The 14,303-nt window shown below is 44.1% G+C and overlaps 1 protein-coding gene across 1 annotated transcript; it reads right to left on the minus strand.

Moving 5' to 3' along the window:
• Window positions 1-5,184: 5,184 nt before the first annotated feature.
• On the minus strand, window positions 5,185-13,082 carry NIPAL3 (NIPA-like domain containing 3). Its single transcript, XM_010019732.1, has 11 exons — window positions 12,984-13,082; window positions 11,612-11,680; window positions 11,356-11,527; window positions 11,188-11,247; window positions 10,389-10,534; window positions 9,560-9,656; window positions 8,443-8,578; window positions 7,641-7,729; window positions 6,395-6,458; window positions 5,690-5,784; window positions 5,185-5,384 (listed from the first exon to the last, which is right to left on the minus strand). The coding sequence occupies exons 1-11, from the start codon at window positions 13,080-13,082 to the stop codon at window positions 5,185-5,187; spliced, it is 1,227 nt and encodes a 408-aa protein (XP_010018034.1).
• Window positions 13,083-14,303: the final 1,221 nt, after the last annotated feature.

The following is a 14,303-nucleotide window of genomic DNA, read 5'->3' on the forward strand; positions in this document are numbered from 1 at the left end:
CAGAGGCCTTAATTAACAACCATAATTAACAGCCTCGGAACGCGCGCTGAGAGCTGACAGGAGCGTCCCGGCAGGACCTGGGGGGACCTTAAAGGCTGAAGCCAGAGAGGAGGACGCGGGACTGACGCGGGAAGCCTCCCACCAGGCGGATTGCGGCTGCGAAAGGCCTGTGTGTGCTCCTGGATGGCGGCCGCAGGGAATGGGCTTTACTTTGCTGTGGGCCTCGGCTGGGGACGCGCTCGGGCAGCTGCCGGATGGAACAGCGAGAGTTTGTGTGTCTCAGTAAATCATGGCGTAATCCATCGATGACCTGAGTCGGTGGTCATCTGAGCCGTGTGGTAAATGAATGCTCATGTACATTTACATCTAAAGACAACACAAACCAACGGCCTTTTTTTGGGTTGTATTCCATTTTCCACAAAAAGCACACAGAACTCTTGAATTTCACCGACACAAATACTTGGTCCGGCAGCTTTGCCCTCACTTGGAGAGCCAGAAGACAGGCAGGATTTTTGATGTCAGTACTGAGACTTCTAAAGCTAAGGTACAGAAAAAGGACAGGCAGTAATGGCAAGCTGTTCTTCACCGTGCTTCTAATTAGTTTGTCCACAGTGCAGACCTTTAAGACAGCAGAGCACAGCAGAATTCACTTCTGGAAAGGTAAGATCAGCCTCGCTTGTCCAGGCAAGGGATTCAGCAATTTAGACGCAGTGCAAATTTAGGCTAGTGGCTGGTTAGTCACAAATACCTCAGCCTTTCCTTGCTGTAATCACATGCTTTATTAATTCAATACCATGTTCTACCTCCCTGGCCAGCAGTATATTCTTTAATACCACAAATTGCCAACATGTGTGTCCTTTTCAGGGACATTTTAAGTACTTTTTATCTTTTGTAATGACACCTCTGGCTTGATTGCCACCTCTTTATATTAGCAGTTGACACAGTTGTCTGCCACCACCCACCAACCATTAAACAGTGCATGCTAACAAAGTATTACTACATTTATCCAGGACTCTGGGGCTCAGACATGCACTAGTCAGTGTTTTAATTGTCATGTCCAGGGATTTCTCTGAGGTGCAGCTTTAGCACCAAAGCAGATAAGGCTGCTGTTTTTTTTTTTTTTTTTTTCCATTTGTGGTTTGGGACCCCAAGAGATCCATTTAATTAAGAGTATCCTGAGGGTTATCTTCTGCTTATCCCCCTGGACTAAAACCCAGATGGTGAGTGTTAAATTAGGTAGCAAGCATTCAATTAAGCTACACAGCCAGTATTCTGAATTTATGAGTGTCTGCCATTAAGAGATTAATGGCATTAAGAAATGCCCTTAAACTGTCTGTTCCTGCAATCAAAACATGCTGTCCTGTAGCTGAAGGATGACAGCTGCAGCTCAGCGTTCCCAAACAGTATTAGAGGTCTTCCCTGTTTCAGTTTATGCACAAAATCATGAGTCAGGCCACTAATAATACAACACTTTTGTGATCTGGCCCATCCTGTGTCCCGCCCCCCCTTCTCTAGGCCATACTTGGATCACATTTTCAAGCTCTCCTTTGAAATCACGAACACTTAAGCTATTTTTAAAGGCCCGTAAAACTAAGATTTTGAAGCAAATTGGATGATTCCTAAAGCTGACACCAAACACTTGGAGACTCGCATAAAATTGTGAGCATTAGCAATACTGCAGCCCCAAACCTGAGCTGTAGCAATCCTCATTTCACTTTCCAGTATCCTGTTAGGAAAAAAACAAGCTCATAGTACTTAAAGTAGTAAGCTAAATTCTGTCTTAACTTCTCTCATGACATTTATGGACATTAAAGCTATATCAAGAATATGGAGGACAATTCTATAGGTTTTACCACAATGTTTTATTAAGTTTCATTTCCAAAGGTGTTGCCTAAAAGACAAATAGAATTAAACAGTCATGCAACCTTGCTTGTGAAAAAATAAGCAGTTTTCCTTATAGTGCAATACTGAAAAGCTTGATTTTTTATTTCTTTTTTACCCACTTTAATGTGAACAAGAGAACATTGTAGGCAGATCATTTTGTACATTCAGCCAACACAGGAGCTGTATTCCACAGCATTAAGTTACATGTAAGATATACACTGAGAACATATTAAGTGCTCTGGTGCACGCAGTGTGGAGGCAACAAATGTCAGTTCACATTCAATAAAGCAGCCAAGACAGGGAGAGTCAAGGAGCTACTCCACGAGGTTAGAGAAGGAAACAGCAGCCCATGGATTCCCATGCACACTTTTCCAGCTCTCCATGCTGAAAAGCACCACCCGTTTGCAAATGGAAGCACTCTGCTGGGAACAGTGCCCTGCCTCGGGGTCACCCTAGGTAAGCGGAAGCTTTGACACCACACGCATGTTAAAGTGTGTTCTACACCAGCAGATCTCTTTTCACTCTGCGAGGACTAGAATGCAGCATGGAGCTCCTCTCCTTTAAATCTTCGTGTGGTGTTTAGCTCTGCTTGCTGCAGTTCCAGGCATGGCCATTGTCACCTCAGACTAACAATACTCTGGAAAAAGTATAGTCCTGAAGGTACAGATAGCTTCCTGTTTTCAGCTTGTAATCTCTGAACTAGAAGGGAGGTGTGGAGTTTCTCTCAACCCTGAGCTACACCCTCCCACTGTTAGAGCACAAAGTCCTACAGTCAAGCTCAAACAGGCTTTTAGGAGCCCTGTCCATGCAAGCAGGGGCTCTGCATCAGAGCAGCTCTCCACCCCTGGCACAGCACCCTGCATCTGTCTCTCACCATGTCAGGTCCTAAGATTAGGAGAAAACCCTAACCAGCCATTTCCAGGCTGCAGAGGCTGCACACCAGTCAACTGCACCTTTTAAATACTACTGAGAAACTAAGAGCTGGGAAAACCGCATCCTGTTTCACACAGGATCATCTTAATAATAGAAGTCAACAGCAAAACATTTAGGCTGTTCTGATTCATTATTTTATAGCACAGCCACCTCTGTACTAATGCAACAGAGAAAATATTGCCATGTAAAAAGTGGAGTTTGCAGCTATGTGTGGTTTAGCACAGCTTGTTTTAAAACAATATGCTTCTGTGGTTTCAGAACTAATGGATCAAAACAGCTACTGCCTCATGGATTAAAAGGGAAGAGATAAGAAAAGGCACCATTCTTGTACCCTTCCCATCCAACCTCTCCTGTACTACTGTGTTTTATGTTGCTCAGTAACAAAAGCTGCACATAAATTCACAATTGATTTCCGGGGATACAAAGCCAAAGGCAGTAAATCAGTGTCACTGCAACTCCAACAAGATGAATGCTCTGGCAGTATTGTGCCATTAACATCATTATGTTAATCAAACACAAACGGTATTGAGGGGAAAAGAAAAGCTGTTGTTTCTTGAGGTTTCATAAGCTATAGTGTATGGGATGCCACTGATAACATCAGGATTGTCAGACATCCAAGCTGGTGAAGAAACTCCACACAGGTACACAGCAACGGGGCATCTGCTCTTTGCAGGGGGGAAGGCTGCAATTTTTCTAAGCTGCACAAAAATGCTAAAGCAATCTCAGATATTTCCAGACTGAACTGGTATTCAGAGCTGCAAGGCAAGCATTTGCAAAAGAGCAGTTCTGTTGTCACATACAACAGCAAGAATCTGGAGTAACTATATAAAGTCAGGGGAGTTCTTGGGAATTTTTAGTAGTGGGAACCAGAAACTGGCCATGAGTCAAATAAATAAATGCAGAAAGCCACTGCTGCAAGTCCAAGATCCTCCCAACCCCCTGGTAGCAGAGTAACCACTTAAAAACGCACCGAACACAAGCACTGTTCGTTTCAAATCAAGTCTGAGGTCCTGGAGACACTCCACTATGCACAGAGCCCAGGTCACACCAAGTGGCCTTAACCTTGTGTTTCCCAGCAAAACAATAGCTTTAATGAAGATGAGGATATCAAAGCACCAGAAGAACCTGCATATACAAGTAATTGTTGTACTTTGTCCTTTTCACTTGACAAGGTCCCCCCCCTTGTGTCTATTCTCCCTTCGTATCAGCTTCAAGCCATCTCTTGGGAGCTGGAAAGATAAATATCCTGAGTACACAATGCTCCATTATTCACTGGCTGAGTGCTGCACTGTACATGCTGCTTTCTTCTCCTTAGCTCCTTCACAGTATTAGACTAGTATCCTTTCCCCCCCTCCCCTTTTTTTTTTCTTAAGAGGAAAAAAAAGAGGGGACACCCCAGCTACAACACCTGGACTGAGCTTTCTAACTAAGGAATATCAACACCTTTAAGCATTTAAGGCCACTGAACAAAGCTGGCGGTCCTGCCTCAACCAGAAAGGAAATAAAACTGACAGAGAATCAGGACCTTATCAAGAGCTACAAAAATTTCCCAGCAGATAACCAGCCACGTTACTCTTCTCATTTCTTCTTACTCTCATAATTCACAGTGTTTCCTCTGCAGCATTTAACCCAACTTGAAGCTCCTGCTATGAAACAGAAAATGGGCGAGTGATCTCTGTTTTAAGCTGCCATATAAGCCTGTGGTACTGTAAAAACAATTCACATACTCAGGCCATGTGCTCAACACTGAATAGAACAGCTGTACAGGAGGTGCCCAAGATTCATGTTGGGGAGGACTAAAGCAGCTTCCTAACTCTAACCAATTGTGCTGCTCTAAAGACACAGAAAGTTGCAGTATTAGCACTTGAACACAATTACATTTTATTGCCATGTTAAGGTGTTTGGTGGTCATGCCAGAGACATGAGGAGTTACAACTTCTCTGGAAACCACTACATCCTCTACAAATGGAAGATTAAATGCTGCCCTTCTCTCTCTGCAAGCAACTCCTGGAAATATCTATTTGGAGAAACCCCACTCCCAGCAGGACTAAGCACTGACCAGTCACTTCTCTTCCCACTGCTCCAGGTTTTCACAGCATCAGCTGTCCCATCGTTTCCATATTGCCAGGATACTGCACTCACCACTCCAGGCAGCACCTTCAGTGGAGGATTTACTTCGTGCTAAGACAAATGCTTTCAACTTCATAGCTATGGAGAGTTCTTTATTTTAATAATCAGCCTTGAAAGTTAAGCTTCGGACAAGCTTTAAACTGTATCAAGGTTGGCTTTACACTTGCTTATATTTTCATAGGTAAATAAATAAAGGTCATACTTCTGACAATTCAAATCAGTTCCTTAAAAGGTCACTCACTCCTTTTTGCTGTGCTCCAGCACCCGGTAGGGTGGAGCAGAAGCTCCTTTGGGGCCATGCTGCTCCTGCACAATTGGCAGTGTGGCCGGAGTATAGATTTCTGGCATGTTGTCATTGTTCTCTAGGGCACCGTAGGAGAAAGAAGCTTTGAGGTCAGGCTGAACTGCAATCCCTTTATCGTGCATGTTCTGCATGCCTGAAAAGAGCAAAGACAGAGATTAAATGCTTAGGAACAAAAGTGCATTCTTCCTGCACCCTTAAATCAGCCAATTAGAAAGTTTCAGTGTTCATGATCCTCGGCTCATCAGTTCCTTGAGCGTTAAATGAAAGACATAATGTTCTTCTGCTTAGCACTAGGGCAGCTAATGGAGAAATATGCTTCCAGGGAACAAGGGATGGCAGTCAGTTATTTATCAAGTGCTGCATATCTTTTATGCAGCTCACCAGAAAGTTCAGCTGTACTTAAAGAAGAGCAATAAACCACTGTATTTTTACTGTTACCTGGCATAGCATCCATTGAGATATATGGTTCAAATGGTACAGATTTCTTCCTATTTCTTGTGATCAGGAAGACACCTAGAAATGCTATGAGGCACCTGAGAGAGAAAACAAGATCTAATGAGATAACTGTGAAGAGGGAGAGGAGGTAATACTGCATGTTGCGTCTTCCGAGTGCCTCTCATGTAGCACCATAAAGAATAAAGCACTGGAAGCAAAAGAACTCTGAAGTCGGGAACTGTCTTAAGTGAATAACCCTCTTCAGCAGTGCTGCATCCACCCAGCAATCAAACATTTCATCTTTTCTTTACCAAAACACATTAATTCATTAACCTGGACTAACTGAAGGGGAACAGAAGCAGATCAGAGCTTTGGTTTCTTTGAGAAAATTCCAGGATTTAGCAGCCTGACCTTTGAAAGGTTTCCCACAGGAAAACACACTCACAACTGTCCATCGTGATTTTTCCAGCTTGCTGACACAGTTCAGAACATTAATTTCCCAATTGTTTTTCCTGCACTATTCTGAAAGACATTTCAGAGTGTTCCCTGATTATGGAGAGCTGTTCACATCAGGACACTGGATGCTTTACTGATCATAGCTGCACTGTGCGAGGGCTCAAGCCCTAAGAAGCAGGACTCCAGAAGTGAGCCACAGGTCACTAAAGGCTGATTTTCCAGTTTTCTATCAAGTAAACTTTAAGCACTTACCCAAGTGCAAACATACATATATGGAGAACATCTTCACCAGTGAAGTCCAAGTAAAAAGTTGCTCCTTTAAAAGGAAACAATTCATGATATCTTTCTTCTCCCCTTATCCAAGCAGTCAGTAATACATCTCCAGCACCAGTCCCTCCCAAAGCCAAACCAAGATTCCCATTTCTATAGTCAGCCCCTTTGTATTTTTAATGACCTTAAAATAGGAAAAAAGTGGCCTGATTTCTACTTTTAACACAAGCTATTGACAAACATTTTAGACTTTTACAATGAACATACTTACACTGGTGTAACTAATATAGATGCAAGTAAGTCTGTACAACAACCACTACAAATCTTTCCACGCTGGGGCAGGGTTTTGTGAAGGAAACATTGCTGGAACTATTGCACGTCACTGTGTTAATAAAACCTGAGTCAATAAATGAGAGACCATTTCTGAAGTCTGAATGACAAACCCCATCAGATCCCTTTTAACTACAGCAGGTTACAAACTCTTGACCTCAAACAATATAGGGCTCAAACCAATAAGGTGACCAATGTCCTCAGAGTCCTGGCTGTTAACAGGACATGTGTCCTGGCTCCTGCTCTTTACATTTCTAACTGAAGTAAATAAGCTGATGAATTGGGGAGCAGCATATGGCTTGCAACGTGACAGGAAATAAACATTACCCAAAGAGGAGGCCACAGGCTCTGTGACATTGAGGAAGAGCAGTAAAAGGCAATGTGTACTTTACAGGGGGAAGCTATTGCCCTTACATACCTAGAAGAGCTTCACTGCTTACACAGATAGTATCCATCACTGTGAGCACATGCACAGTCTCGAGTTTTGGGGCTCTAGGTTGGTTGGTTGGTGTCCCCAGTTTTGCTCATATGTCTTAAGTGAGTAGAACAAAACCTTAAAAGCCTGCTGCCAGGTTTGAAGCCTGAGGGGGTTGAAGCCTCATCTTTGGGCAGACAAAACTTTTCCTGGCTGGCAACGACTGAAATTAGAGCAAACTGTTCAGAGAGAAAGGGGCCTACAAAGCTGTGAGCAGCTGCATTCTAGGTACAATGCAGAAAAGATTATTGGGAATGGAAGTGGAACACCTTTGTACAGAGAAAGCAAATGTGTTTAGACCCTGCATCACACACATTTTAACAAAAGCTAGATACAATTACACAAGGAGAAATTTTAGCTGTGTATTGAAGGTGCACATCTAATACATCACCCACTTCTCCTTATAACCTTTTGTGCTGTTACCTGCTGTGATCGCTGCCATTGTGGACAGGATGTAGCCAACACTGGCAATCTGGGAGGAGTCATAGAGCTGTGAGGCTTGTGCCAAAAACCTGCAGTAGAGTGATGAAGAACAGGGCTTGATTTGGGAACGGTACTTGAACTGCACAGTAGTTATCATGGACCTAAGGATAGGTCTCCTGGTTGGAAATGCCTTTCAAAAGTGATGCATAAGTTTAAGAAACTTTATTCTCTTTCTCACTGAATTCCAACGGATGCTGCTGCAGGTTTATTGAAATGAGAAAAGAGTAAACCTGGCAGCTAAAGGCTGTGAAATTCACCAAGTTTCACTAAAGACAGTGAAGTTACTGCCACTGGCTGTAGGTCCAGAATGCCACTCACAATTGGAATAGCTTTCTATCCCTGCTGCTACTAGCTATTTATGTTATTAGAAGTACAGAGGAACAAAAACCCCCAAAACCACCTAGACATCATCAACACCACAGAGTCTGCACTTTGACTTTAGCCGCTGCACAGATCCTGCATTCCATCTGCCACCATTTCATTCCTAACACTGTTTTGCATAATACTTAAATAAAACGTAAGTTTGGGCTTAAAACTACTTGGCAGCATCACTACATGGAAAAGCAAAGAACACCATTATCCCAGGCTCCTGTGACATAGATTTGAGGACAGGTGACAGAAGACAATGGATAATTCTCCTAAAATTTAATCAGCATTTCTGGAATGGATAACAAACAGCCCACTAGTCACTGATCCACTGAAACCAGCACAATTACAGACAGAAAGAGAATGAATGTCTTACATTGCTTGGAAGATGGCTGTTGCAATCATGCACACCAACATGATGTAAAAGATGGGGTAGTCGAGTTGCAGGTTTCCTTGTATGGAGACGAGGATCATGCCTGCCACAGCCTTCACCGTCACCGCAGTCATGGACCCTGTGAAGGTTTGCCAGGATGGGTGAAGCGGCAGCACCCGCTCAGCAGGGCTGGAGCCACAGTCACACTATACCTGCAGGCAAGCACCAACCCAACACACCTACAAGGACCTGAACACCCCCTTGGCCAGGCCAGACAAGGGACACAAACTGCCTGGTTTATCCCCAGCTCTGCCCAACAAGTTCACCACAGTGACCTTCAGTGAAATCACCCAATCTTTCCATAGCACCTTCCCTTGTGCACATGGCTGGGAGCATTAAGTGTTGTGCAATTATTGTGATGGAAGGATCCAAGTTTTCATTTCCTGTGGCATATTGGCTCAGTTAAGAAAGCTAAGGAAGTTTTCAAAACAAGGATCAGAAAGAGCCTACTTCCTTTCCATTTCTTAAAGCACAAGCCAGGGCCATTCCAAATTAGGATAGTTGCTGTGGCTGTAATTCAGAGCCTGTGAGGCATCAGCTGCTGAAATCCAGCCCCAAGCAGTTCAAAGAAAAAAGAAAACCAAAGAAAACAGGAAAGACACTGCAGTAAGTGAGGCAACATAGATAGCAAAAATTGAGGCCTGTGACACAGATTCAAGAGCCTGTCACACTGTGTCACTGCCTTGCTGTTACTCACCTTTTTGAAAGTTTAATTGATCAGTTTCTTACAGAACAAAAGTAGATAAAATATTGTACCATGCTTTGCATGCACAAGTTAAAATTAACACCACCAATAAATAACTGGTTTCTGTATTTGGCTGATTATTCATCCTTATGGGAAATAAGTCTTATTTGTTCAAAGGTCATTTGCACAGATCCTGAACATCACTGCAAGGTATTAGCTTCACGTAATTTGTAGTAACCTTTCTGGAGTAGATGGGGGCATTTTATGACATTAATGAGGTCAGTATAATTCCCTGTATGCCACAGATGCTTAGTTTACTGCAGTTTACTGTTACAAGCCAGAATCAGAAGATCTTACAAGTCTGTATCAACTTACCCAGCAAAGCTACCAGCAGGAGAATAACTACAATGTAGTTTGCGTTTTTCTCCTTGTAAAAATACAGTAGCAGGCAGAACATGATGATCTCCACAAGCTGCAAAAGATAGAAATGAGAATATTAAAACATGCAGGGTAGGGTGCATGGGGTTGGCAGTAAATGGGATTCTGAGCCAGTCAAACATCAGAATTACACAGTAGAGCAAATCAAAGGAAAATGAGGATCCCACACAATTATAGATCAAATTTAGCATGATCTCAGCTTCTAATGAGATGACATTGAATAGCTTCTCGCAGAACAGGGAACATGGAACACTTTTGATGTTAGATTCGTGGTAAAGCAGCAGATCAAACAGTCCTGACTGAATATTCACATGACAGATCTCAGCCTACTTTCTGTAATGAGATTCTTTCAGTGAGCCAAACTTATCTCCATTAAGAAATGATACATTCCATAAGATTTCCAATGAGAGATAGATGGCTCAGTCTAGAAGCAGCCCAGATGCAAGCCCAGCATTTGGACACCTCTGGAGCAGCTGCTCTCAGCTGCCACAGGCTGAAGCTGACAGCTCAGGGGAGAGCAAGAGACTTGAAAACAGATAGTGATATTTAAGTCCTAACAGTAATTCAGAGCAAGAATGGAAGAGTTCCAAACCATGCATGCATGTGTCCACATGCAACATGAACAGACACCAGGAAATGCTGGCACAGGTTCATTAGCAAGTACAAGGAATATTGGTAGTAAACACAGGGAAAAACAATGCTTGAAATGAAGCTCCCCATGAGGCATATAGCAGAAAACTGGCCCACGTTTTATGGGCCATCTTACCATATACAACAGAAATGGCCAGCTCACTAAATGCCTAGTGATATTTTCTCCTGTCATCTTCTCATGACTATTAGGTCCAAATGTTATCAGCAGATAAGTTCCAACAATTGCCAAACCACAGCCTACAAAGGACAAAACATAGCGCCCTTCGGCAACCAAAGGACAAAACAAGAGAAAGAAAGAGAGGACAAAGTTAGTGGGTTAGTGTGGATGCATGGGAGTAATAACACGCATGCACAGTGACTCTTAATGCCATCATGCACATTCCTCTGGATGACTCCTTCCTCTGCCCTTCGTGCCTCACTTTAAGAGCCACAACCCACCCCCCCCCCGCCACAGGCAACGTGTGTGCTGTGAGTGGAGGGGAGAAGAGCTCATCCCAGATTGCATTTGCAAATCAAATAGCAGCTACAACATCCGTGTCTGGGAGCTTATCCTGCCTGGCTCTGCCCATAACCCTGATGTTTTCTAGGAATGTAAGAATGAATGTCCCAGTGCTGCAGCCACTCGGAGTGTGAAATTCAGCTGGTTCTGTTGTGCCTACGCTACTGCACAGTCAAGGCCCTGGGCTGCAGCTTCAGCCCAGAGAACCATGATTCTCAAATCCTGCAAGCAAACACCATTTCCAGGTATTTCTAAAAGCCGAGAGATTCTGAGGATTTGGCACAAATAAGAAAAAAAACCCCAAACAAACAAAAAAACCCCTTTTTATCAAACAGTGGCTCAGATGAAAGGCCATGCTGTGTGTTGAATGGCTTGTAATCAGGGAGGAAAAATGAAAAGGAACTGTGGAACTTACTCAAGAAATCTTTGGGCTTCCATTTCTCTTTAATAAATATAATTCCTATGATTGCACTTGCTATAAAACAAAGGAGAGGGAAACAGTGAGTTATGCATCAGTCCAACCATCAGCAATCTTACACTGAACACACTCAGACTTGTACGGCTGTTGCCTCTCCCCCCTTACCTATAACAGACACTGCACTGAGTGGCACAATCAGTGAAAGAGGAGCAAAGGCATAAGAGGAAAACACTCCCAGTTCTCCCAGCACCAGCAGGAACAGTCCACACCACCATGTCTTGGTTTTGAAGTAGGCTCGGGGGTCTTTGGAACCTGCCAGCTGGATGTGGCTGTATTTCTAGAGGAGAAGAGAAAGGCAGAGAGGCTTTGGTGTGCTTGATGCTTTTTAATGCAGGATGAATATTTGCTTCATGGTACTCACCTGGAGGTTGAGTGCAATACTGATGACAAGATGCCCAAAAATAGCCAGTAATGCACCAATCAGGTTCTCCTGTTAAAACACACAGATGCTAAATTTAGCCAAGGAATATGGAGCTTTTTGCACACCTGCAAGAGAAGAAACTTTTAAAACAGTTTCTAGATCATCTGTCAATAAACTCGGTGTTTATCTTCCTCCCTTCCTACGTGATCCAGGGCAATTCAGCTAAGTTCCCTGTGGCTGTGTTCCAAACCTGTGAAACACCCTGCCTTAGCTACAAGAGACAAGACACTTGCTACAAGAGACTTCATTAGCGTGCATGTATTTGCATTCTTTGCAGTTTCTCAGAGGGGAAGAAGATAAAGGTAAACACAATGACCCATTCACTTATTATTTCCTTTCAAAAACTCTTTTCATGAGGATGTTTGTTGTCCTGGAATTCCAGAATATGGAGCAGGAACCTCTGCATTCTGCAGGTCACATTTTAAGAAGTGTTCTGCTCTTCTCCACACAGAGCATCTGCTGGTTCAGGTAATTCAGCCCATTTCATGAGGCAGCCCAATCACCACTGATTTTATGCTGGTTTTTATATGAACCAGCTATTTCAAAGTAATAGGCAACTGGTAGTAGCTCCCGGTGAGCTCCCAACCCCTCCTACATGAGCATTCCCAGCTCAGCAGTCATTCTCACGGTCTAAAGACAGAATCTGAAATAAGGAAAGATGTAAAGCAGGCTGAGTCACAAAGGAAATGTACATTAGCAGTGCACAGGAGAGCCTGAGGCTACACCAGGCCATTTAGCATTTGTCTTCCTCCAACAACTGTCTAAATCTCATTAGATGTCATTAGCACTTTTCATTTGAGTGCTGGTGTCCAAGATACAGTCTAGTACTTTGATTGATTTGGGATAACTGAGCTTGCATTCGTACTCCTCCCTTAACAGCAAACATACTGCTCTTTATTTTCTCACACATAGTAAGACAGGGACTTTAAGATTTCAAGTTCTTATCAGTGGAACAAAAATCTCTTTATCAGGGTATACGAAAATAAGGTTCACCCAAGCAGCTTAATTCAAAACCACCTGCAAGATCCTCCCACAACAGTAAAGTTGGCAGGAAAATGTCCCTGTGTGATCACAGGTGTAGCCAGAGCAGCTCAGCACAATTCACTGGCTCAGCAAAAAACTGGCCTTTGGTTTAGAAGACACAGAATTTCTCTCTTTCTCTCTCTCACTGCTATAATGCACTGGGGCCTCCAGGCATGGCTAAATACAAACCCAGTGCACTATCTGCAAACAAATAACCAGAACACAGGGGCACTGTTAGTTACTTGAATAATTGGGGCCTTCTAGGGATAGATTAGGGGAGAAACCTGACCTTGTATGAAAAGGAGTCAGTGTGTGGCTGCACAGAAACTGCTGCCGTGGCCAATGGGAGTTGCTGAAGTTGTAGATTTGGACTGTTGCCTCCTTCCATTTTGACTGATTGGAGTGTTTTGCTTTTCAGCCTCCTGGATGCCGGAGCTTCTCTTTAAAGAAGAGACTTGGACCGGGCTGGAACCACTTTCTCTGTAACTTGGTACCACTTCTTCCCATCCATCTTGTTTTCTTGGACAAGCAACAGTGAGGTGAGTTACAACAAGCAACAATTAGGTGAGCCACAAAAAGTCTCTGTAGCCTGTCTGGGCTACACTGAGATACAGTGGGCACTGCAGGCAGGAGTATAGAGGAGCCAATATTGCCAGCCAGTCAGTAAGGCAGCAAGGTTATATTCCTCCGAGGTGACACTAGTTAAAAACCAGAAACAAACAAACAAAAAACAACAAAGAATTGAGTCAGATTAACTCAGTGGTCCAAAATCTGCATGAAATCCTACTGAAAAGCTAAAGAGAACTCCCTTCTTGCAATCTAAATCACAGGAGCTCACACACTGGCATGGCCCCAGGGGTGACATACTCAGCTGGCATTTAACATCAGGCCTTGCCATTTGGAAAGCTCTTATCGAAAAGTCTCTGAAGTCCTTCAAGTGCTGCTTTTCATTTCTCTGCTCTCTGCTGTCTCTGTTGTTTGTTCAGGACACATTAGTCACCCCATCCCCACGTGCTGGGGATGACAGTGCTGCTCTTCATGCTGAGGTCATTTCAGTGTAATCGCTGCGAGCAGAGTTTGGAGGCTGAATTCCTCAGAGCCAGGCTCATTATAGGTGTCTGGAAAGCACCACACTCAACAAGCCTGTCTGGTCCCTGCATGCTATGACAACTCCTTCAGCTAAGACCTCAAGTAGCATCAGCACTGTCCTCCTTGTACCGTGGGGGATGCTGGTGTGTATTCACTGCAGGGGCACAATCCTCCCAAGAGGAACGTCCTCCTCAGCCCACTCAAAGACTACCTGAAAGGGCGCGGGTGGAGCACCCCTTATGCTCCTGGCCCTGGACAACTGGCCAGTGGTCAGATAGCAGAACCCACCCCATGCTCAGGCTGCGACCCACAAGCTCTCCTGGCCAACCTTTGCCTGTGAGGGATGACTTTAGCTCATGGGTCGTCCCTGTGCCCACAGCGTGGGGTCAGGGCTGCTGTGACAGCCTAGCACCAAGGACAGAAACACACCGACTGAGGGACAAACCCCCCATCACCCCACCGTTAGGGTCCTGCCCGGGCAGGGCAGAGCCTGGCTGAGGCCCACCCCCCGGGTCAGGCC

This window comes from Nestor notabilis, unplaced genomic scaffold (genome assembly GCF_000696875.1).
Source record: "Nestor notabilis isolate BGI_N333 unplaced genomic scaffold, ASM69687v1 Scaffold31468, whole genome shotgun sequence".
Taxonomy (NCBI): Eukaryota; Metazoa; Chordata; class Aves; order Psittaciformes; family Psittacidae; genus Nestor; species Nestor notabilis.

Excerpts from the sequence above, each read along its gene's own strand:
- NIPAL3 (XM_010019732.1), bottom strand. The coding sequence starts at position 13,082 with ATGGAAGGAGGCAACAGTCCAAATCTACAACTTCAGCAACTCCCATTG. Across the intron at positions 11,681-12,983 it reads CTGACTCCTTTTCATACAAG|GAGAACCTGATTGGTGCATT; the intron begins GTCAGGTTTCTC and ends GTGTTTTAACAG. Across the intron at positions 11,528-11,611 it reads GTATTGCACTCAACCTCCAG|AAATACAGCCACATCCAGCT; the intron begins GTGAGTACCATG and ends CTTCTCCTCTAG.